This window comes from Microtus oregoni, unplaced genomic scaffold, assembly GCF_018167655.1.
Source record: "Microtus oregoni isolate MIOR12 unplaced genomic scaffold, Mior012 000006F_ref0000085, whole genome shotgun sequence".
NCBI classification, from domain to species: Eukaryota; Metazoa; Chordata; class Mammalia; order Rodentia; family Cricetidae; genus Microtus; species Microtus oregoni.
The window spans coordinates 3031742-3057830 of NW_024543065.1; the positions used below are offsets into that span (position 1 = coordinate 3031742).

At 39.2% G+C, this 26089-nt stretch overlaps 1 protein-coding gene across 1 annotated transcript in view; it reads right to left on the reverse strand.

The window, feature by feature from the left end:
- The window catches only part of Pde7b (phosphodiesterase 7B), a 319693-nt gene that overhangs the window by 207468 nt on the left and 86136 nt on the right, over positions 1-26089 (reverse strand). Inside the window, exon 2 of the mRNA XM_041653888.1 lies at positions 18726-18786. Coding sequence (XP_041509822.1) covers positions 18726-18786 — 61 coding nt within the window. The remainder of the gene's footprint in view (positions 1-18725; positions 18787-26089) is intronic.

Genomic DNA, 26089 nt, shown 5'->3' on the forward strand with positions numbered 1-26089 from the left:
TCCCGAAAGAGTTAAGTTTTGTCACAGGTATGTATAGGAAACAGCATAGTGTGTATACAAGGTTGGACATTGTCTTAACTTTTGGACATCTATTAGGCTGTCTTGAGCATATCCTTCATAGATAAGATGGGCTCTTGGCCATCCCATAGACTAGATGATATAATTCTAATTTACTTTATTATTTAATGTCCACTCACCCCCATCACCATATCCTCCTATTGGAATCTAAATGTAAGGTTTCACTCCCCACTGATTTTTTTTGGCTGCCTAGATGAGTACACACCCTGGATGCACACACCCTGGGTGCACACACACCCTGGGCGCACACACCCTGGGTGCACACACCCTGGGCGTACACATCCTGGGTGCACACACAGCATCTCTTTCTTTTGGACACGCCCATCCTTGCCAGTCCACCAAGCTACAGAACCTAAGCTCTGAAATAATCAGACATTGATTGCAAGGGAAATATAAAAAAAAATCCCACAGTTATTTTAAATTAATAATTATACATGAGAAATTTTTGTGTATTATTGCCATTTGACATTTCTCTTTAGAATCACGGTGACAATCTGTGTTAGACACAATATTTTTGAGGATCGTTGACATCACTTCTAAACATACTGGTTTCCTTTAAAAATGGACACATGGAAACCTTTTTACTTGAAAACAAGCGGCTTGCTGGAAGGGGCCATGGCACATTTTACTTTGCTGTAAGAAAACAACGGATGAGATGATAGAGTCTGAACAAAGACTTGTTTCTCTCTCTCTCTCTCTCTCTCTCTCTCTCTCTCTCTCTCTTTTCCAGAGCAAAGTTCTCCACAAGGGTCCTGTCCCTGAGCGACCTTTCAGGGTTCTTCTGAACTCAGCAGACCTCAACTGCACACACGACTGGCTCTCAGCTCCTTCCCCACTTCTTTTATTTACCCAGGTTATACCTTTCTGTTTTTAAAGTTATCGGCAGGCCTTTGCCACATTCGTTTCTTTTGTTATGATCAGAGTATATTCTGAAGGTAGGAATGCTGCATGCAGATGGAGATCAAATCTGTCGAATCAAACAGTGGCGTGTTCCTACTGCTCAGCATCGTCATGCCTGCATGCATACATGCAGCCCCAGGCACCTAGGAAATTTCCCTGTAGTTTTAGTTTTATACCAGCAGGGTCTTCCTGGTCATCATCGATTTTAGGACATGTAAACCCATGAAATACTTTCCTTTCAGTACTGACAGTAAAATGGCTGGTTGTGAAGAGCAATATTACGTATGCCATTATTCCCTCAGACAAAGGCCTCTGCCTCTGGAGCCCAGTTGAGAACAAAAGGAGCAAAACAGAGATGCTGAACTTGGAAATGTATAGTTGATTTTAGCTTAGTAGCCTAATGAGTCTAATGGAAGCATCAACTTTTCCTTAAATGTCTTGGCAATACCTTGAAGGGGTATCTGAGTCCAATGCAATCCGTCTCTCTGCATGTGTGCATGCATGCAACATGCATCATATATTGCAATTTTGAGGAGCTAAATAAATCCCACCACAGGCTTTCATTGAGTGATACTGTGCTTGTGAGTCTCTACCTGACCCCAGTGCCTGAGGCTACCAGTATGTTTGCTCTGCAAGGCTTCCATTTGTCCTGGAACCATATGCCTCTGTTACCCGACAGTCATATTGTTTTGCCATTCTGGTGACATAGGCATATTTGGATGCCAGCCCAAGTGGCACTTTGATTTCTATCACCAGACATGGGTTTGCTGAGATAATAAGCTGTGTATTAGGGAATAGTTAGGCCAGAAATGAGTTACAACAACCCAGACTCATGGTAAAACGGTGGTGCCCAGAGGTTACCTCAAGACACACACTACTGTGTGTACCACACCACAGGAGAGTGAAACCTCTCAGACACAGGTTCTGTCTGATATCTGATACCTGCCATGTACAGGTTTTGGTAATGTAAGCAGACAATATGAAGTTATCTTTGCGTTTTTAGAGATCAGAGAGACAACAGAGAACTTCTCATTATAAAATAACTTCTCCCCATGACCCTTTGGAAATTATGAAGAGACAAAAAAGAAAATGGCAACCATTCCTGACTTCATCACCTGGGAAGCCAAAGACATTCTTTAAAGTTTTTTTCTATTGGAAAATTATAATTTTCTCCTGAACTCACTGTTCTTATTGGCTAGATGTAGCCATCCTGTCTCCGCCAGATCATGTATACCCTAAGAGAAACTGATAAACAAACCAGGGAATGCACTTCACTGGCGCAACCCCAGAGTAAGTATATGTAAGGGTCACAACAACATGCAGAAGTTCAGCCTGAAAATACTGGTCCACGGAATTTCAGAGTAAGAGACTAGACTACTGATGTTTCAAAACTGGAAGGCTTAATTTTTATTCTAAAGTCTTTAAAAAAATCTTTCTTTTTTCTTAGTGAATTATTGGAAGGAAAGAAAGGTTTCTCTTAAAACCCCACCCACCCACACACAAACTTCTTTGTGGTGAGGTCCCCATAAGAATAGCATATTTACCAGAGCTGACGAACCTACATATTAACATTGCCAGAGGTTATGGTCTACAGAAGGGTTCACTCCTGGTGTGCGTTACGTCTGTGGATTCTCTGGGTGCATACAAACGTGTAATGACACATCTCCATCATTATAGCCACCTAAGGGTGTTTTCACTGCCTTAAAACATCCTCAATTGCTATGTCTGTTCCCACCCTTTACCTATAATTCATGTATTATGATTTTAAATTTGTAAAGAACTTAATCGGATAGTTTGTAGTGAACTAAAAACAGGAATTAATTATCTCAGCAGAAAGTAATTTTTACCTAGGAATTGAGGTTTTGTTTATTGTTCCACCTGGGTGAGTAAGCAGTCTGATGCGTTATGGAACATTTATGCTTAAGCATTCAACAAAGAGTAACTGTTAATTCGATTTGGGCAATAAACTCCATCAACTCATTAATGTTCATTGACAATAAGCTAATAAAACATACCTGCTCCATTAGCACCGCCATCAACCTGGTGATTTGTTTACATAAATGATAATTGTAATCTTCATTGGGGCCATTTACAAAAAATGTTCATACCGAGTTCAGTGATGAATTATACATTCTAATTTTTACTCCAGGATAATTACCGAGTGTTGAATTGTTCATGGACCTTTCATACACAGCCAGTGGGGTGCAGACTGGTATAGCGACTTTAGGAAAATATTTGGAAAACTCAGTTAAAACAGAACATGTATGTATCCTATAAGCCAATAGCTGTAGTGAGTAGATCTCCAAAAAAGCAGATAATTTGTTCACACACACACACACACACACACACACACACACACACAGTCTGGAAAAATGTCTCAGTGGGTAAGTACTTGCCACAGAAGTGTGAAAACCTAAGTTCAAAACCCCAGAACCTGTACAAAAACTGGGCACAGTAGCATGTGTCTAAGACCTGAAATGGAAGGTAGAGATGGAAGAACCCCGGAAGCTCAGAGGCCAGCTAGCTTTGTATACACAGTGACCAATGCTGTAGAACTTACATCACACAGGGTGGAAGATTAGGATCCATCCAAGGTTTAACTTCCACATGTATGCCTTGGCACGTGTGCCTACGCTCACATACATATCATGTGTATACATCACACACACACATGCAAGCACCCCTCACAAAAGATTTTATGTACAAAAAAATCTTAATAGCCTTATTTTATAGCAGTCCAAAGTTATGGTAGATAATATTTGTTAAGAGTAAAATTAATGAAGGAGTAGACATACATATATGTACAAGTAAATGTACACACGTGAACATACAGAAAGGAACATTTTATTGCAGTGACCAGAGATCTTTTTCTGTAAAGGAATGCATAGTAAAATTAACTAGAAAAACAAACTATAGTTATATGTAACAGAACACATAAATCTCTCAGACAATGGTGGGGCAAGAACATATTCTTTAACTCCACTTGTGTAGGTTAAGGAGTGAGGATAGAATCCAGTGCGTCAGAGTGGAGCCTTTGGGAAGCAGTGTCTGGGAGGAAGTAACAAGAATATCAACCTGTGCGGTTTCACAAAGATGCACCAACTTCGTAAAAGTTGTTTGTCTGTGGCTTTAAAAAAATTGCCCATTTTTCAAAATTAAGCTACATTTAAATTAAAAGGAAGAATCATTATAAATGAAAATAAATCACTGAAAAAATCATTACCAGGGCTATTAGAAGTGTCGATACATATCTAAGCTGTAACATCAGCTGTTGGTTGTTATTAAACTATTGCTGAATATAATCTTGGATTCATACATTAACATCATTAGTTAATAGTTACGAACTAAAAAATCTCTTCTCTCTCCTCTCCCTCTCTTTCACTCTTCAACAAGATTTCATTATGTAGCCTTTGTTGGCCTAGAACTTACTACATGTAGATCAGATTTCTTGTTGATTGTTTTTACTCTTTACTCTTTTGGGGGGGGCTGCCACTCAGCTCCCAAATAAATACACACATGGAAGCTTATTTTTATGTGTGAATGCCCAGGCTTAGATTGGCTTATTTCTAGCCAGCTTTTCTTAACTTAAATTATCCCATCTATCTTTTGCCTCTGGGTTTTTTACCTTTCTCTATTTCTGTATATCTTTTCTTTCTGTCTTACTCTATGGCTTGCTGTGTAGCTGGATGGTTAGTCCCTGGAATCCTCCTCCTTTTCTTGCTACTAGATCTCCCTCTCTCTAAATTTTCCCTCCTTCCTTGATATTCTCTCTACATGCCAGCCCCGCCTATCCTTTCTCCTGCCTAGTTATTGGCTGTTCAGCTCTTTATGAGACCAATCAGGTGTTTTAGACAGGTAAAGTAACACAGCTTCACAGTGTTAAACAAATGCAACATAAAAGAATGCAACACATCTTTGAATCATTAGACAAATGTTCCACAGCATAAACAAATCTAAGACTTCATTGCATAACATGGGTTGGCCTGGAACTCACAGAAATCTACCTAGCTCTGACCTCACCTCTGGAGTGCTGGAATCAAAGACATACACCACCACACCTGACTTAAAACTTTCTCTCTTAAAGAGCTAACATTTGGGATTAACATTCTGGAGAAACTTTTGTATTAGAAAGGAAGCAAATTAGCAGATATAGTTACACTTTATGTTTTTCATTTCAAATAAAAAAAAATCTTCTTCATTTTCACCTGTACAATTGCTACAGGGAAAAATAAGGGTAAAATAGTCTTTCAAATTTCTTGCTTCGTGGAAAAGTCTGTGGGATACTCTGGGCCTGTAGGCTGAAGATGAATGTCCCAAAGTTACAGAGGAACTTTGGGTGACTGTTCAAGCAGCAAGATATCTCTGTGAATTCTAGAGCTTTGGAAGTTGCTTACATTGTACTTCCTGTTTACTTAGGTAATATTATATCCCTCTGGAGTCATTGATGGAGTTGAAGTATAGATAGTTATAATCGTAATTTTCCTTAGTTATGATAAAAGATAAAGTAGATATAAATATTGTAACTGTAATTCTTGCCTGATACTTATCTTATTTTATGTAATTTTACTATGTTAAAGTTAAAACTTTTCTTTTTATTTAGACAGAGAAGGGGAGATGATGTGGGATTCCTCTCTGTATGCTATGAATATGTTTTATTGCCATTGGTTATTAAAAAGGCTGCTTTGGCCAATGGCTTAGTATATTAAAGTCAGGTGGGAAATCTAAACAGAGATATAGAGAGAAAGTAGGTGGAGTCAAAGAGATGCCATGTAGCTGCCAAAGGAAACAGATGCCCCAGAACCTTACTGGTAAACTACAAACCTCATGGTAAAACACAAAATAACAAAAATGGGTTAATTCAAGATATAAGATTTAGTTAATAAGAAGACTGAGCTAATAGGCCAAGCAGTGCTTTAATTAATATAGTTTCTGTGTGATTATTTCAGGTCTGGGTGTCTGGGAATGAACAAGCAATTTCTGCCAACATAAATGTATTTTTGTTTTGTTTTTTTTTGTTGTTGTTGTTGTTGTTTTCGAGACAGTGTTTCTCTGTGGTTTTGGAGCCTGTCCTGGAACTAGCTCATGTAGACCAGGCTGGTCTCGAACTCACAGAGATCCGCCTGCCTCCGCCTCCCGAGTGCTGGGATTAAAGGCGTGCACCACCATCGCCCGGCTGCCAACATAAATGTAATGGTCTAGAAATTTACAACTCTCCGAAGTCACATTCTTGAGATCTGTCCCCTGAGCTTCTACATGCCCCATAGCTGAATGATATGGGAGAAGTTATTATCTATTTGGGGAAGGTTGGAAAGGATCATGAGGATAAAAGGATGTTGGATACCAGGAAAACACACAGATATTGTAAGTCCTGACATTTTGAACAAATTTGGGTGATGACAGTTTATAATACCTATTATGTGTTTTATGAAGACCTGGAGAACAGAGTTTGAAGGCTCTAAATGTAAAGAAAGATAAGAAGAGGGAAATGGGGTTGGGGAGGACTCAGTTATTAGAGGGCTCACTATTTACCCAGGTTCCTAATATTTTATGTAACTCCAGTTCTAGGGGCTCCAACACCCTCTTATGGCCTCTGTGGGCACCTGCACACACATGGTGCATGTAAATCCAGGCAAGCACACATAAATATTAAATAAATAAATGAAAATTTGAAAACCAGGGAAGGGCCAATGGCCTTGGTCTGATGATGAATGCACAATGTATACAAGTGTTGAACTATCACACCAGACCCCATTAATGCATACAGTTGAAAGCTAATAAGAACCCTTTAAATATTCAGAGATTTTCTTAAGCCTCTGTAATAGCCAGTTCCACATTTTTGTGAAATCATCTGAAATATAATCATAACCATTCAAGTTCTGTCACCCGTAGTCCTCTTGGCTTTTCATGAGTCAACTATCTTGTAAACAAATTTCGTAAAAGAACACTTTTCTTGATATAAAAGGGGAAATAGACAGGATACATACCTCTCACAGATTGCCTGGTGGAATTAATGCTTGATAACCCTGTTCAATAAATAACTCAGGATTTCAAGACTAAGATGCAATTTCCCCCTAAGAAATGCAGAAACTGTATGGCTGAATTTAATACTTACTTCAAAAGCACACAGTACTTCTTCTAAGTATTTGATTTTTTAAAGAAGGTAAGATGCCCTAGCACAATTTTTGACATTGCAGCGTGAATTTAGAAAGTGATATGATGTGGTACCTCTTTTCTTATGGTTAGTAGACACATTCCAAGAACTGTCAGATTTTTAGCATATCACAGAGCAATAAAGATACTGTTATTCACTGGCCTCATGGGATTCTACACTCTATTAGTATTCTGACATTGGTTTGTAGTCATTGTCCACCTCACAATGAGTCAGTTATTGAGGAAATGCATGCAAGATAATAAGACAATAGCATAACCATGAAATTTTGTGCTCTTATGGTCTAGTATTCTTACTACACCTTTCAAAGTTTAGGGATGTCCAGGCACACAAATTCCACTTTGCTATACATATCTGCAGTATCCAGGATGGTATCATGCTACATAGGTTTGTTGCCTAGGAGAGCTACAAACCTAGGAGACTGTACCATTCAGTTTGGGTGTGGAGTAGGCTATACTTCTAGGCTTGTGCAACTATATTCCATAATATCTGAATAATGATGGATTCACCTTATTATGAATTTCTAAGACCACCTTCCCATTGATAAACAATAAATAACTGTATTTCAGAAAAGAGTGCCTCTTCCAGAATTAAATTCCCAATTTTCCATAGTGTCACACTGAACTAGAACCCCTGGAATCCAGAATCAGACTAAAGACAAAATAACAATTGGTGAGATTTTATGATATTGGCTATTTTGTTAAATTACAAGTCACAAAAATTTTAAAGATGTTGACTAAAAATCAAATATATCAAACACATATGAGGTATCCTCAGTTGTTTGGCTAATACAACAGCAAAATCTGTGCATTGATTATCATCATTTGAAATTTTCCTTCAAGATTTTTGAGTGAGAAGCAATTAGCAATTTTTATAATGTCAGTGTTAGAATCACAAAATTTGAAAAAAGATTAATGAGCCTGTTGTGAAAAATTTGGACTTACGGAAACTGCTTTATGAATGTACCCATTAGTTACTTCTTTGAGACAAATCTGATAAGTTAATATCATATATTCTGAAATTATGAATTTCTGAATATTCTAAAATCTGACAAAGAGATGTTTTGGTATATTTTGTAAGAAGCATGACACTTATCAGAAACATTTATACAATGTTTCGACATTTAAGTAAGACAAAGGCATCAATCGGTACAATGGGGAAAATAAGTATTTTATAATAATAGCGGTAATTTTGTTTTACCCTGAAAATGCCTATGCTTTATCAATGTTTATAAAACTTTAAAAAAATCTTTGCATATTTATAGCTTAAATGATGCAAGCTTGCAGTGCAATACATTCATAAACTGCTCTTCCTTCAATAAAGAGCACTAGGGTTGTCCTCAGGTCAACCCTGAGAAGGGTACGGGAATACTATAAAAATACAGTTGGATGTATGCTAAGCTTCCTAGGAAGAGTCTTCTGGGGAGCATGAAATGTGTAGGGAATAAGCCAAGGGTGGAGAGGAAGAGGTGGAGATGGAGTTGGCCAAGAAGGAACCAACATCTCCTAGTTCTTTCCAACATTCCAAAAATGTAAGTGGCTTTATACCACCTGGGTGGAGGTGATCCTGAGGCCTCTCTTGGCCAAGATAGGCCATGCCAATGCCTTCTGGGTCACCACTGGACAATGGGAGAAGGTTATAAAGGAACATATAATCGTATGAATTTCTTATATCTCCATTAGGGTTGTTCTGTGCTTCTTAGGAGTTGTAGGACAATGCTGAGTGCTTGGGTCAGAACAATAGATAAGACAGGACTCCCTGGGAATGTGCAGGCTAAGTAGAGAGTGGAGGAAGAACGCAATCTTTGGTTATGAAGGGAGGGATTTGTGAGTTAGGATCTAGGAGGCATCACCATGCAGGTTACCTTGGCCGGCCATTGGAAGAGGAGGAGGAGGAGGAGGAGAAGAGGCAGCTAAGGAGAAAAGAGAAGGGGAGGGTCTTCATGAGCAGAGAGTATTTACTTCTCTGAAATGTGTGCTTGGGAAATACGTGAAGTTTGGATATATGTATTTTTATTTTAAGGAATGGATCTTGATATATTAGCTCACAGTTGCTAACATCAACCAGGTTCTTAGAGTTGTTTCTATACACATGGCAGCTGACATAATGGGCACAAGTATTTATTATTCAATGCTTTAACATTTTTTTTGTATTTTTTTGTAATATACGTGGTTAAATCTGTAAGAACATAGAGATATAATATATACTCTTACATATGTTAGATACACATTTCTGCTTTATATGTATATAAACATATATAACATTTTTATATCTCATAAAGTCTTTTTCATTTCATATATTAGTTTGAAATTAACCTGTTTACGCCCTTTCTGCTCCTCCTCTCCCTACTTCTTAACTGGAAAGTGATTGGATAGAATCATCTCAGCTACTCCTTTCCCTCACCCAAGAAGTCTTTACTCCATCTAAGTTTTCCTTGTCCTCTTGGCTCCACGCTACCCCCTGCCCCTGGGCCTGCTGATTGCTGTCGCCACTACTCACATGTCCCTCAGGTATCTGTCAGCTGGGATCTCACCTGACCCTTCTCCTCTTGGCTACAAGTACTACATACCATCCTCCTGCCTCTCTGTTCTTTTATTCTGAGTCTCCTACACATTTATTTGTTTTTAGACTCCTCCTGAACCTGCTGAACCCTTCTGGGGCATGCTTCTACATGCTCCTAGGTTTATTCTCTGTCCCTCTTCACCACTCCCTCAGAGGTGTCTTTCCTAATGTGCTGATACCACTACCCACCTGAAGATCTCTCCTGCAAACTCCAGACTCTCTCCTATACCCACGTTTTCTGGGTACCTCAAATTTATCACATCTAGAATTTAACTCACGTCCTCCCTGTGCTGTCCAGGGCAGGAGGCAGGAGACACCTCTGTGTGCTTAGTAGTGTCTCCTGCATTCAGCCTTTGCAAGTCCTATCACTGTCTGTGGTGTTTTGAAAGAAGACTGCCCCCGAAGGGTGTGACAGTATGAGGAGGTGTGGTCTTGTTGGAGGAAGTATGTCACTATGGGTTGAACTTTAAGGTCTCCTTTACTCAAGCTATACTCAGTGCTGTGGTGATGTTTTGTTTGTGCTATAACAAATGAAGCTTGCCTGAAGATCAGAGTACAGAGCTACTATACTACCACACTCGGTAGCTGTAGAGGCCAGGCAGTGGTGGTACACATCTTTAATTTCAGGACTCGGGAGACAGAGGCAGATGGATCCCTGGGCTACGTGAGACTGAATCAGTCTAAAAGAAAAACAGGTCTCATACCTTTAATCCCAGAACTAGGGAGGTGGAGACAGGAGTGATATGGCTGGGCAGAGAGAGGAATACAAGGTGGGAGGAGACAGGAACTCAGGGCATTTAGTCTGAGGATTTGTGGAGACAGGATCTTGCCCACTTTGGTCTGAGGATTCAGTAGAGGTAAAAGGTCTCTCTAGGGACTGGGTCCTTTACTGCTCTGATCTTTCAGCATTTACCCCGTTATCTAATTCTGGGTTTTTATTATCAAGATCAATTAGAATTCACCCTACATGGTAGGATACACAGTTCACTTCCTTTTGCCTGCAGATCAAGGCTTAGCTCTCTCAGCTCCCTCTCCAGCACCATGGCTGCCTGCATGGTGCCATGTGCCACCGTGTCCTGCCATGAGGATAATGGATTACACCTCTGAAACTGTAAGCCAGCCCCAATTAGATGCTTTCCCTCATAAGAGTTGCTATGGCCATGGTGTCTCTTCACAGCACTAGAAACCTGAGCTAAGACACAGTCTTTCAAAGACTCCTGTATCTTGCATCTTTTTTCTTTAGTGACAATTGTCTCAGTTCAGGCAGGACTCAACATTTCTCATTTGATGATTGCTATAATTTCCTAAACTGGTGTCTTTCTCGTATTGTCTTCCTCCTGGACATCCACAACTCTGAGTAGACGAGCTGTTTAAAGCCTCATGTCACACTGTAGATCCTTTACTTAGGCATCTTTGCAGTTTTTATTTATTTTCTGGTCCTGTTCTTCCTCATATCTAATTAGCTATTTCTTCCCTTTTATTTTATTCTGCAGGCACAATTACCTTCTTGCAGAGTCTCTAGTTGGCCACATGGAGTTGCATGCGCCATTTGCTTTGTTGCCTAAAACGGACAACACCTTTCCCAAGACGTTCCCACCTCAGCTTCCCCAGGCTTCCCTGCCGCTTCTCGTTTGTCCCTTACTGCATATGGCCCCAGGTCTTTCCAGACATAGTTCACCGTTTCCCGTGGACAGAGGTCTGTCTTTATGGTTTAGCAGGCTATGATGCCATTGTTTGTGTTAACCATAACTCCCTCAAAGGCTGAACTTCACTGTCCTTGTTTCTCCAGGCTGACACACAGTACACATCTACAAATGTTTGCTAATTGCACATTTTTCAACTGCAGCTTTGTATGGGGGTGTGTAGCCTCACCTTCTCTACCTTCAGGGAGAAAACATAGCTGTCACAAGACTTCTATCATGTTTGGATTTGACAACTAGGGCTCAGGTAGATTTTTTTATTTTTCTTGAGTTGCTATGCTGCAGCTCGCTCTTGTTGGAGCCCGGGAGCCCAGCTGCATTCATTGAAAAGCAAGATCTGTTGTTGCTGTGGCAATGCAAGCAGCAACAGTCTGTGGAAAGCAACCACGGAACCCGGAGATTTGCTTCCTCATGCAATGCAATACTGACTTTCAAATATAAAATTTGAAAAAGCAGTAGGATTATGGAGTAAAGATTAATAGCGTAAACCTCAGGGTGAATGTTTTTCTGTTTTTTTTTAAATATAAATCTAGAGAAAGTGAAATAATGAGCTTCCTCATTCTTCAACACAGTGTTCCATCGTGCCCAGGAGTAATTTGAGTGGCACAAGGGATTCTGCCTTGCTCATCATCACGTCAGTTCTCCTGGTGCTCAGCAGAGGGTTGAGAGGGTGGGGCATACATATCCCCTGACAAATGCTGCTAATCTCCACCTCACAATCTCACAACACCTTCTAATTGCCTATGTGTAGAGAACCACATATTTCTTATCCAGAGATATAGAATGTTGTTCTTGGGAGTTGTTTTCTTGTTCCCGGAGAATCTGACCTGGATGTTGACTATGCTAGATCCTAACAGAGGTTTTTTTTGGTTTCTTTCTTTCTTTCTTTCTTTCTTTACTGTAACAACCTGGCTCTGGCACATTTGAGAGATGCCTGCAGGTGACTGCGCTGTTCTCACAAATGCATCAGCATGGATCCTCTCAGCCAATGTTGGGTTCCTATTAGGAAATGGGCAGTGAGATGTTCCAGGTGCTGGATGCTCAGCAGGGATAAAAAAACGAGTCCCCGCTTCCGTGATGTTTATGTTCTGTGTGTAATGTGCCGTGGGGTGAGGCCGAGGGACAGCATAGAGTATGTGGACAAATACGCAGCCTGCCATCCGGTGCAAGGCTGATGCTAAGACAAAGCAGGGCTCGGGGGAATGCTGGGAATTTCCCTTTCGCTGCTCTTGCTTTGGAATGTCCCGACTCCATTTTGTCTTTTGTTGCAGTTAGAAAACAGTGCCCAGAGATTTCCTCACTTAAACAAACACAGGGAAAGAGAAAATGGGGGGAATGAAATGATAGGAATGACATATTTCACACATGTAAGTTAAAAGTCAAATCTGTGAGATATTATAACTTGGATGAGTCAAAATTCAAGTGTGGACCTTAGTTTTAAAGTCGGGTGAACATAAACTAGTTCTTACTTACCTTTGCTAACCAATAAAATGATTTATAAATATTTTTGTTTATTATTTCTAGTATTAATTATTTCTAAACAGCGACCATGTACATGGAAAGGTCTACTGACTTGGACAAATTGAGATAGTTTAATATTTAAAATATACCAAAACTGTTCATTATTCCTCAAAAAAAGATCCCATCAGAAATGACTTGGCATAGTGGCTTAATTTTCTATACTCAGAAAGCGGGGTCTGGGGGAGTGGGGTAATCATTGTGAATTTGAGGCTAGCTTGGGCTACATAGTAAGTACTAGGATAGCCAAAGCTGCATCATCAGATGCTGTATTAAAAAAATAAGAAACCATGACTGAAGACATTGCTCAGAAGTTACAAGCACTTGCTGCTATTATAGAGGACCTGGATGTGGTTTCCAGGACCCACATGGTGGCTCAAAATCACAAACTCCAATTCTCAGACATCTGGCACCTTCTTCTGGCTTCTGTAGTTACTGTACACATCTGGTGCACATACTTACAAGCATGCAAAACACACGTACACATAAAATAAAAAAATTGGTTCATTTTATAAATAACTGGCTTATATTTTTGCTCAATACTATACAGCAGAAATGAGTTTGCAGAGCATTCTATGATCCTTTATAGATAAACAGAAATTAATCTCTCTAGCCAGACCCAAAAGTCCAGAGCTGCTGACCAGCTAAGATGTCTGTCATTTTGGGAGAGGATGCCAACAGCCAGTTATCTCCACTGAACTTTTTGTCCATTTACAGTGTCTTCTTTTACCCTGTGGGTGGTCTGAACACTTCTTGAACGCTCCTATTCTTCTATCTGGGTTTTTGAGGGGGACTCTTAAATCATCCCAGTCCTGCCACTTGGTTGGCACTCAGAGCTAAACCCATGCCTCCTCCCATTCCACTCTGCACATTCCGCTCTTTGAAGTCTCCATACATTTGGCCTTTAAAATGTCACCTGTTACTCCTACATTCATGTTTCATATTATGGGTTTCAAAAGTTGAATCTCATTGGATTGGAATCCTTTTAAAGAAGAGACTGCTCCCCACTGCTCTTTGGTTCCCACTGTTTCCCATAGTGTCCTGGAATGGAAGGTGCTTGAAGAAATCTAGGTCATGTAGTTTTGAACAACACATTCATATTTATAAAGTCATCTTCATGTTTGCACAATGTCTCAGTTTTTTGATTCACTTTCAAAGCACCATTAGTGGCCTCAATCAATAATTAAATTTTTAAAGAAAAATCATTGTTTATTATTTATCAATTTATTTGTAGATAATTAATATTTAGGGCCGGTCCCATAATAGGCATTACTTTGTAAAATTTCTCATTTTATCACGGGTTAAAAACCCCTAGATCTAGAAGAGAGAGATATTTCTTTTTCTGTCTTGTAGGAAAACTGTAAATGGTAGCCTGGAATAGATGAAGCTACTTGTGTGAGCGGAGCATACAGTCAGGGTTTCAGAGCCGGGGCTGGAACACAGACCCTGCTATCTTGTGTTGAGCATTAAAAAAAAATATTGACTTTAAGGTCTCCTGTTACTGTGAAAATTGCCAATCCAGCTCAGCGTTTATATAGCAAATTTCAAATGTCTAACATGAACATCTTGTGTAAGCCAGACAGGTAATCAAGTTCTTCCAGAACATTCAGAAGCAAAACAACTTATCAGCATGAATGGATTCCAGTATAAAATAGCAGCAAAGCCACAGAATATTCCAAATTAGAAATAAAAAACAAAAAAAACCCCAGCCCTGATAAAAAAATGGGAAACTGAGCTAAAATATCTTAAACTACAAATTAAGGATTTTTATTTTTATAGGACCCTACTTAAAAAGTAAGGGAAATGGGAGTAGAAAGAAGTACCACGTGCGATCTCTCTCTTTGTTTAAAAAAAATCTTTTTAAAAAGAAAGTGTCTAAGTTTACAGAACATGGCTAACACATAAAATGAGAACTGAATCAACACCAATCATTCTTTTAAATATTCTCCATTCTTTTTGGCCAACACTTTCATACCTTTGGAAAGTAGCTTTAATGACGTGGCACAGTCCATGCCTTATTTCCAAAATTAGGAGATAATGCTCTGTCAGTTTCTTTTCCTTTATATAAGGATCACTTCCTTACATTTTATTAAGGTTCAAATTCTGCCTTACAGTTGCATATCTTTTAATATAAGCTTTATGGTTGATTAGAATTGAAGAGAGATTTGTATATAGTGTTTGAGTGTAGATATGGGGTTTGCAATGGAGGAAGCTTGAAGTCACTGACCTCAGTGTGAAGCAGAGAACAAAGGAGCCACTTATTATAGTTTGCGTTTTGACTTGTGGCCACGGTTGGCCTCCCTGAACAATTCTAAGGATTAAGCAGCTAGTCCTCAGTACTAGCATCTGTGCAGCCCACAATCTGCCTTCAAACCTCGCCTGTCCTGTTCTCCTGAACTAGAAATGTGTCTCTGCAAAAACCATGCAGGACAGTAGTTGATTCTCACTTAAAATTGTATTGGATTTAGTGCTTTGGAGTCCCTTAAGGTGATTATGACACTTACGTATCAGTTACGATAATGAGCCAGCAGCAAGGTTTTCTGAGAGGGTGATTTATTCATGAAAGTCACAAGGTAGACAACTCAACATACAAACACTGCCACCACCCCTGCTATAATGATCTGAGTATTCACTGGTAGAGAAGAGGAAAGACCTGCAAACCTGTCCCTGGTTAATGACCCTCATGCACATTCCGTATCAAACATGCTGAAGCCAGAGCATAGCCCGAATCTGGGCAGGTACCCCAAAACTGGAATGTAGGAAGGAAGGGAAGAGGAACCCGGGAAGAAAGGCCCATGAACTTGTTAATATAAAGATGTGGATGACTTAGGTTGGCCCTCATCAGGGTTTAACACTGGGTAGCCTAGAGATCCAAGATAAAGTTTTCAGAAATACAGACTGGATATATTTTGTTCTCTTAGTTGGAAATTTTGATTAACTCAATGCAGTGTTACAAAATCACCTGAGAAAACATTTCTAAAACTTGACAGTCCCTTAAAGTACCAGACACCTTATCGTTTGCTATTGTAGATGAAATATTTTCTCAAGAAGGTTTTCAGAAAGGGGAAAAGACACATTTTCAAGCTCCTCTTAAAGGAAGAAGGAACCTACTGTGCCTAAGACAAGGCAGAGGAGATGCCCTTTGTGGAGTGTTCATACAGACATTCTTTCTTAAATAAAAAAAAATGGTCTCGGTTTTAGTTACATGTAATAATAACTTGAATTTCTCTTGCTTATCTTAAAGAAATGAATCCTTTGAACTCCTTTTGTTCTCTTCAGCTCATAGCATGGAAGTCCTGCTGAGGCAGTGGTCTAATGACAGATTGATCCATCAATATTGATACCAGGAGAGCTCGATTTTGGTATTCTTTTATCTGTAATGCTAGAGGACTTTGTCAAAGTTTGAATTAAAGCTTGTGTCAATTCCCTTAAGGGATAAATAGGGATAAATAAATGTCTCTTCAGTGTAAGGTCCTTCAGGACATAGACAATTTCCACTGTGTGAGAAACTCCAAGTGTCTACCCTGACCTCTGCACACCCCAATTGTACTATAGATTATAAATACATAGTATTTACAGGTATCATGTAATAGTCCCTATTCTCAATCAGAACTTTTATTCTCATTTCCCTTTTGTAGTATTTAGTTCTGTGTCATTAAGAGAAGCTAATGAACTCTACAAGGCTAATGACTAATGCACTGATCATGCCAGAGATATTTGTATTGTGAGAGACCAGACATCGCTTAGGTGACCTACAATAAATGACCGAGCTGTGTAAGATGCCCAGGATACCTTTCACCGGTCACTTTCGGGGCTCAGTTAGCTGCAGTAGCTATGGGAGTAGTCAGAAACATGTAACTGATTAACAGTGATATGTCTCAAATCAATGGGAATACATGTGATCGTCAAGAATGCCCACTGGCAGGCATAGAAAACACACTATATACTCAGAAATGATGGAGAGGCAATTGGTCTTCCTTTAAGGAAATCTCAGTACTAGATAGTCCTTTGCCACCCTTCTCCTAGATAGTTATTAGTCAAGCACTTACAAGAGAAGCAGAGCCTAGGAAAATTTATCCAAAGTTAATGATGTCAATGGTTTTGCCAGCATCATGAGTTAACGACTGATTCAAGTTACTAGATCAGATGGAAATACACAATGTAAACTTACTTTAGTGGTTCTCACTGTGGTAAGTGGTCTGAAATATTGGAGCATTTGCTTCCACTTTCTTATATGTGAAGGACTCAAACAATAGTTCTTTTGTGATTTTGTGTGGAATTGAACGAACTAAATGATGAATAGATAAAACATGTTCATAGGACACCTTCTCAAATCCAAGGTTGGGACACATTGCTGGACAAATAACTCTTTTTTTGCTTCCTCCCCCTTTCTTTCTTTCTTTCTTTCTTTCTTCCTTCCTTCCTTCCTTCCTTCCTCCCTCCCTCCTCTCTCTCTTTCTCTCTCTCTTTCTTCTTTCTTTCTTTCTTTTTGTCTACCATCTACTTTTATCTATAATTTCTAACTAATATCTTGGGATATTAGTGCTTTAGACGAATTTATAAAGTTTAAAACCTAGCACTGGATAGCTGAAAGCAGTATGCAGAAGAATGCTGTAATCATCACTCATATGCTTCTGCGAAAATGTCCAGGTTCTAGTAGCCCTACAAACTTTCTTCTTAATTCAAAATATATGAGAACTCTACACAACAATTCTCTATTAAATAGCAGTACAATAGAATAGGAAGTATTCAAAGTCTAGACAAATGTGATACCTGTTTCATGTTTGACTTTTGAGTCATGAGTAGCCTTTAATTATTAGTTTGGCTATCATCTTGAGTTATGAATGACAGATCTTTTCATGCCTCTATTTACCTGACTGTGTGTGTGGTTTGGGTCATTTTACCAATAATCTAGGCTGTTAACATGAGGAGCCTAGAGAAAATGGATGATACTAACATGACTACGTCTTTACCTTGTTTATGATGTAGTTTTAATGAACAAGTGCAAATGTCTATGTAAACCAAGCAGTTGAGACCATTCAGTTGCCCTTGCTACTGCAAATTTTACATTGTAATCAATATAAAACTCCTTGGGCAAACTTACAGCAGCCCCAAGGCTCTACAGTTTAGAACCTTGCCATGGTCTACACCATTTCTCACGTGGTAGTTAAGTATGTCACTCATACACTTTGCTGGATTCATTTCTAATCTATAGTGAGAAAAAATACTATTGACTTTCTTCCTTAGCAGGATAGTATATTTTATTGAGCCTGTAAAGGGCATTGATGCTATATCACCCCCCCCCCCCACACACACAAAAAGTTTTGTTATTTTATTGCTATTTAAATGCAGATGCATTGTGGGTAATTGGGTTGACTTCTAATTAGCTTGTATATATACATAGGTGTTATAAATGAGGGCATCTTGTGATGTTGTAATACCTAACAGTTTTATTATTTATCTTATAATCTCAGACTTAGTATGGTAATAGATTTTTCTTGCATTTTGATCACATTTTTTTTTGTTGTTGTTTTCTTAAATGCAAAGCACACAATAGCATGCTGTCCTGGTGATCCAAGAAGCATTGTGACTCAGAAAAATGGACCAAGACGTAAAATAAAGATCCTTTTTACATCTTCTAGTGCTCTACAAATATATTAATGGTGCTTATAAACTCACAAGTGCACTGATGCGCCTCCTTACAATGGAATAAGAGGCAGTCGGTAAGACATCGAAACAACATTGGCTCCATATGACATCAACATGCATAATACATTAGAAACAAGAAGCCTTCTTACCTAGCATGCAAACACATTTGACATTCTGATCAGGGTTCTCAAACAAGATTTCGCCACACCTCTGTAATAGAAAGACAGCCTCAGTTACTTTAAGATTTCAAATGAGAATTCTCAAGCCAATATATCCATGCAACTGACATCACCATGTTATTAGTCTACTTTTGTTTTCTTTACTTGTCTGGGGCTTCTGTAGTAACGAGAGACTTTCCTGGGAGCAAGTCTTTCAGAGGTTAGTCTAGGATGCATTGTTCCAACATGCTTCATGTCTCTGCTAACAGCTGACTATATGCTCCCACGAGAAGTCATAATTTGGGATGTACCTAGTTCCTACCAGTTTCTGCCTCAGTGAAGCATCCACTTAGCAGGCTCAATAATCCAAGTTCCATCTTTCTCAGGGTTTCCAGCATTGACATTGTTCTGAACTATTCACTTTACACACAGATAAAGTTCTTATCAAAGTTGAGTGGCCAGTGTTGAACTCTCTGAGATCAGGAAAAGGACAAATTAAGGAAATGCAGAGGCAGTGCAGGATTTTCCTGAACTCCCAGACTCAGGGAGTAACAACCTTCTTGCCTATAGCTTAGTTTTCATTTGCATTTGAAAACTGTTGTGCAAGGCAAAACTTAGCAATCCAATCCATTATTTAATAGGCCACTTTTGCATGATGAATATGATTGACAAATGGGATTAGTATCTGTGTTTATAAATGAACCATACAAAGCAATAAGAACATAAGGAATCTGACAGAAAAATGGATAAAAGATACAGCACGTAATTCATAAGGAGAAAATCTGAATGGCCAATAAACGCAGAAATTATATTAGGTTATACCAATAATTGGGAATAAACAAATTATACTTAAGATAAAGGGTTTTTAAAAACTCACTGATTTGACAAAATTTAGAAAACTGGAAATGCCAAGTATTTTAAAGAATTCAGAAAAATGTGAAGCTTTTATACTCGGGCTAGGGTATAAAATAATCACTGCAGAAAATTTGGCAAAGTCTAGCAAAGTTGAAAAGTTCATGCATTGTGATAGAGCAAGTGATTTTGTAGAATTTTAACTAGAGAAATCTTCAAAAACAGCATCAGTGCTCTACTTAGAGAAAAAAAATGTCACTCATGAGTGTGCTCCTAAAATTAAACATAAATTAATGCTTCATATACCCTAAAAGCACATATAGTACACAATGTATTTATATAAAATACATTATACTCACAATATGGAATGCCAAACATACATAATTTTCAAATTATACAAAACTTGTACTTGTTATAAAAATATTCTAGTAGAGATGGAGCGATAGTTCAGTCGAGGACAGCTCTTACTGTGCAAGAATGAAGATCTAAGCTTGGCTCCCTAGAACCCATGTACAACCATGCACAATAGCATCAGCTAAAATCTTAGTACTCTTACTGTGGGACAGGAACTAGAGAGAGGAAAATACTTGGAAGCCTGTGGGCCAGCTAGCCAAGCATGTGCAGTGGTGAAATACAACGAGACCCTGTCTCAAAATATGGTGAAAGGTTAGGGCCAACACCTGAAACTGTCTTTCAATGTCTACACAATGTTCCATACACACTTCACACACACACATGAACACCTATCACACACACAAGCATCACACACACATGCACGCACACAACACTCAGTAAAGTGTAATATCATGCTAAAAAGACTCCATCTATTTTGAGGTTGAAAACACCTAAAATAGCACACATTCTTTATGCATACATTAATTTTCTAAAAAAGAAAACTGTGAACTGAATAATAAATGAGGCATCAAATATAGGGTGTGGAGAAGAGATCAGAGAGCCTACATATTATCTGTTCCTTAGATTATTCTTTAAACTCATTTTTATATGAAACATTTTATAATAAGAATGAAATGGACATATCCAATATTTTGAATATCAAAGTGGCTCTTTGTCCAATGTAGGTCTGCTTCAGTGTCTCTGGGCTCATGGAGGCCATTGTTTGTTCTTATAACTTATTCTTACCACTTACTAAATTATTTCCTTTTCATTATTTTTTTTCATGTAGTTCTGGGTTTGGCCTGGTCTGGAACTCTGTGTGTAGTTAATGTTGATGTTCAACTCACAGAGATTGACCTGCCTCTACCTCTTGGGTGCTGGTGTTAATGGCATGAACCACCATGCCCATGTTTTCTTTGCTCTAAAGAAGAACGGCAATAGAGCAGTGCGATCCATTTTTCCCTTTCTTTCAACGTTCACAGCTTGGTTAACTCTATTCCCTAAAGGAAAAGGAACTCAAAATTCTTTACAGATAAATCTGAAATTCTCAGCTGAGAGAACCATTTTTTAGGTTGACCCACACCGTGTAAGAGATGGAAAGCAGGTTCAGAGACTGGGAAAGAAAGCAAGGTTTGATAGGCAGTCAAGAGGTGGAACTTGGAAGAACAAGTCTGGGCACAGTAGAAGGCTGCAAGAGGGCCTTGGATTCTGAAGGTAAGAGGTTGCTGAACTCCAGATGGGGAGCCCAGATAATGAGTCATCTGCTGACTTAGTATGGTCTCTATCATGCCATTTAATCTCTTCATGCTTCATCTCCTTGGAAGTAGCATGGGGATGTTGGTGAGTGCCACCAAGTTAGGTCAGGGAGCAAATATGGAGATTAACGATCCATGCAGTCTGACCTTACTGTTTCTTCCTGTTTTGTTTGTGTTTTGACCGAGGTTAAGCCCTTGAAAATAGCCAGGACCTATTTTCTGCATCACCTGACTTTTAAAGTGGTATGCTTACAACCTAAAAGAGTTAACCATTATTTTTAGATGAAAGGTCAGAGATTTCAAAGATGCTTTCAACTTCTTGGCGGAATAACTCGCTATCAGTATTTTGTCTGGGTTAATGACAAGCTTATATGTATGCTGCCGTGGGAGAGGCGCCCTTCTTTCGTTGCAGGGACTTTCCATGGCATTGTAGGTAGAGGTTACATAACTTCCCAAGTCTATGATAAGTTAAGGGCATCTTGAGATGTGTCTCTCAACAGGCGTGTGTGTCTGGCTATCAGGATCTTTCTTCCCTGGTCATGGACGAAGCTGGGAGGAATGTCTGAAACTCCCAAGAAGCGTGTGTTCCCTAAAAGTCATGCCCCGCCTAGGTTCACTGACCAGAGAAGCTCATTACCAAGTAGAAATGGGAGGTGTTGTGGCCTTCCTTTGAGGATGAGGGCTTCTGTGTTTCCTTGTCTATATCTTTAGCACATCTGGAAAATGGAGGAGGTACCCTTAACTAGCTCTAACTGTTTTGGTTTTTCAAAGTTGCCTGATGACAGTAACAGTTTTTTAAAGTAATGTCCAGAAGGGAACCTGACCATTCCCAGGACATGGCCCAAACCACAGTCCCCTTTTCTCTTCTCATTGATACATAGTAGCATTTACCAGGCCTTCACTGCCCCGTTCCTTCCTACTCAACTGTGCAGCTCAGGCAATGCTGTAGTTTAAGAGATTAATTAGGTTAAACCACAGGGTCCCCCATCTAAGACAACTGTAGACTCCAGCACAGGGAAAGGCCCTGTGTTTTGTTGGGTTGTGAGGTTGTCAACATTCATACTCTAGTCATGCTTGCTGAGACTTCCTGTCTGGGCATCTTGATTCTGGAAGACTTCTGGTCATAAATCATCAGAATTATGTTGACTTCTTAGAGAGTCCATCTCCGTTTTATCTTCTGTGTCTGAAATAGCCAGATCATCTTGTACCTGTCCAACAATTCCAGTGAAAACTAATCATAAATACCAAGGCATAGCCATTGCAATGACAACCCAAGATGTTGGAGCCATGCTAGCAATAAAGAAATCTTCCTAGCACATGCTCATTGAGGCACATAGACTCCACTTCGTGAGAACTTATGCATGTGAGCCCATTATCTTCACAGACCATGAAGAATCAACTCACTTCATCATGAGTGACCCTAACATGTCCTCTGTATCCTCAGTGCTTTTATATGTCAGACCCCTGACAGCTCTTGGATGCAGATTTTGCTAACATTTATTGAATTTGTTCTAAGTCTTATCAGGCTATCATTTCCTTCTCTCATCATACTCCTGCAACAGTAGAAAGCTGAGGCAGAGACAGGAGCACTTCCTGCAGAATACTCTGTTTAATGAATGAGAGTCAGGGTTGACAGCTGACAGACACATAACCAAGATTTATGGACTCCCAAATATTGGCTACTTTGTTGTTCCTTATAGCACTGGCTAGGTAGACTGTGTCTCCAGACATTCCCTTTACTCACACATTAGCTTCTGGCTTTTTGCCAGAGAGCTCAGGCATTAGATAAATCGGACTTCATCTCAAAGTCCATTGCTCCCTTCTCTCATCTTCTCTATCATCTGGGGTCAAACCTGCTCTCCTAGCTGTAAAGTAGGGTCATGTTATCTATGTTATAGAATCATCTGAAATTTAGTTTTAACTCACTATCTGCAAGGAAGAACTATATTCAAACCTTACAGGCAAAATTGAAGTATAAAAATAAGGATAAACTTTAAACTCACTCATTAAAGCTCTATGCTAATTCTCATAGTACTTTTCAGGATTAAAAATGAAGAAATACTTATAATTTAAAAGTCAATATTTTGCAAGTTGTTTTCCAATTAGTATTAGTTAAGAGTTTTGTATATTATGCTTAGAATTTGACTTTTGCTCAGGGAAGTTTTAAAATACTACATCTGTCATTCACAATAGCTATAATAAGGGATGAACATCAATGGTTGGATGCCTAAGGACAGTAAGAACTTTTTCAAAATAGAATATTATTTAGTCAGAGAAGGGAAGAAGGTAATTCTATCATTTGCTACAACGTGAATGAATATGTAGGATATCATGCTAAGTGAAATAAACTGAGTCCAGAAAAACAAATATCATATGATCTCACTTATATGTGCAATCTGAAAGAACTGAATTTGTAGAAGCTGAGAGCAGAATAGCAGTTACCAATGGCCAGAGAAGAAGAGTTCAGTGGTTACAAGGATTCACCTACACATGGAGAATAATATCAACAGACCAATGTACAACATGCAACGACAGTCCTCAAATACACCACACACTAGGAAGCTGCTGAGAGTGTGTTTTTGTGTTCGCACCACAATTGTACATATTTCAAAATATTATCTTTATGCTATAAATGCATGTGCATTTTATTTTCTCAACTGAGAATATAACATAATAACTTTTCTCAACAATAGAAAAAGATCTCAAAGTTAAAGCTGGCAACATTTTAAATGTAAAACTTTTAATTTCCACTAACTAAAATTGTGTATTCCAGTAAAATATACAATAAAATATATATCTCTTGAGTAAATTGCATTTTTTCCATATCTTTCTCATAGTATGAAAGTTGACAATAGCAGTAATTTAAGAAAACACATTTAAGTTCTCAACAGCTTTTTTATAAGTTTTCCTTAAAGAAAAATTATGTCTGCTGTGAGACTACTGTTCCAATGCCAGTAATATATGCACTAGGAATTATTAGCTGCAGTGACGGGCTCACATTTTATTCCCATTGTTTAACTCGTCACTTTCTTCAGGCAATTGATACTTTATTTTTCTGGTTTTCGTGCATTTTTTTATACTGTTATGAAACTTGCTATCACTTAGTTGTAGAAACCTCCCAGCCGCCCTCCAGCAACTAATCTGTTTAGAAAAAGTTTTCTTGTGTCTGAGAAAAGAGAGGGCAGCAGCCAACAACTGAAAACAGAGCCCCTCTCTGCTGGGAAGTATCTGTCAACATCAGCGGAGGCAGGAACAGTTTATTACAAGTATACAATGTTAAATACTATCGGAAAGTGATGGAAAGTTATGACTCTCTGATTCTGGTCCTTCCACATTTACACTCCTCTTGCTTTTAGATTGATTTGATGAAGGGACTCGAGCGTTCGGAAAATCATTGGAGGATCTGGCCACAGTCTGGGCTTCTACAAAGGACTGCAAACTGACTAAGCCGGCTGTGAGCTCAGGAGGCTGGTGGACCGCACTGGGAAAGTGGAGAATGGGCAGCCACCACCGAACTGTTGATTTCAAGAACACAGCACATGGCAGCTGTCCAGGGATCACAAAACTTTTGGCACAGCAGCCTCTTGAGATCCGTAAAGCCAATGACTGAATATTGGATGTTACTGTAGAAAAAAAAAAAAACAAAAATCCCAAAATCTCTCTGACTGTGCTTGACATTCTCACAAAACAAAGTAAAACAAATCCTCAACACAAACCAGGATCATTTTGGAAAACAAACAAACAAACAAACATCAAAACTGAGTTTCTTGAGTTAAAAAAAAAAAAAAACTAACCATGGTCAAAAAGTTGGGAAGTCCCCGGACTTTAGAACCTGCAGTAGCCTGAGGGGGGATATACTGCCTGGTCATTTGTGCTTAGGATTTAGTGAGTGATGCTTTGTCGCCATAGCCATACTGTATGCAGTTGCAATGGGACAACGAAGGTTCAAACCTGACATTAGGAAGATCTTTCAAAATTGGTTTCCTAACAGTCAGGGTGGCATATCCCTATAATCCCAACAACCAAGAGGCAGAGGCAGGAGGATCACAAAATAGAGACATGCCTGGGGTAGATAAAATATTCAAGGTCAGTCTGAACAGCAAAGGCAAGACTGCCTTGCCAAAACCCAAAAGATGATGATGTGGTACAATTGGTGGAGCCCTTGCCTCAACAGTATGAAGGCTCCGGTTCAGTCCTCAGCTTCACACACAAAGCCAAACAAATAACCAATAAGCCCCAGGTAATTCTGGTTTGCTTTCCTCCCATCTTACAGTTTCCCTAAGCAGAAAGCAGGATGGTGCTTATTAATATCCGGCCCATAGAGGGCAGGGCCAGAGAGGAAACGTTTGAAGAGCATCCATGAGGTATGGCGTCTACTGAGACAAAGGGTTCAGAACTTGAAACCCATTAATGTCTCCCAGATAAGTTAGGAACTAAGTGAATACTCATAAAAGACATTGGAAGAGTGCCAAATTTGTGCAAGGACTGTCCTGTGAGTGTGGGTACCAAATGGGATGAGATTCAAGCCTACATTCGGTCTTCCTATAGCCTAGTATAAAGTCAGAATATACAAAGTGAAGGGATGCTTCAGTTATGGTACCCAGCCGTGATGGACTATCACAGAAGACTCTACTTTAGAGAAAGAGGTGACCTGTGGCTGGGCCTGGAAGATAATAATGAGCTATCAAGAGATACACTTGTACCCCATCAGCCTAGTATAAAGTCAGAATATACAAAGTGAAGGGATGCTTCAGTTATGGTACCCAGCCGTGATGGACTATCACAGAAGACTCTACTTTAGAGAAAGAGGTGACCTGTGGCTGGGCCTGGAAGATAATAATGAGCTATCAAGAG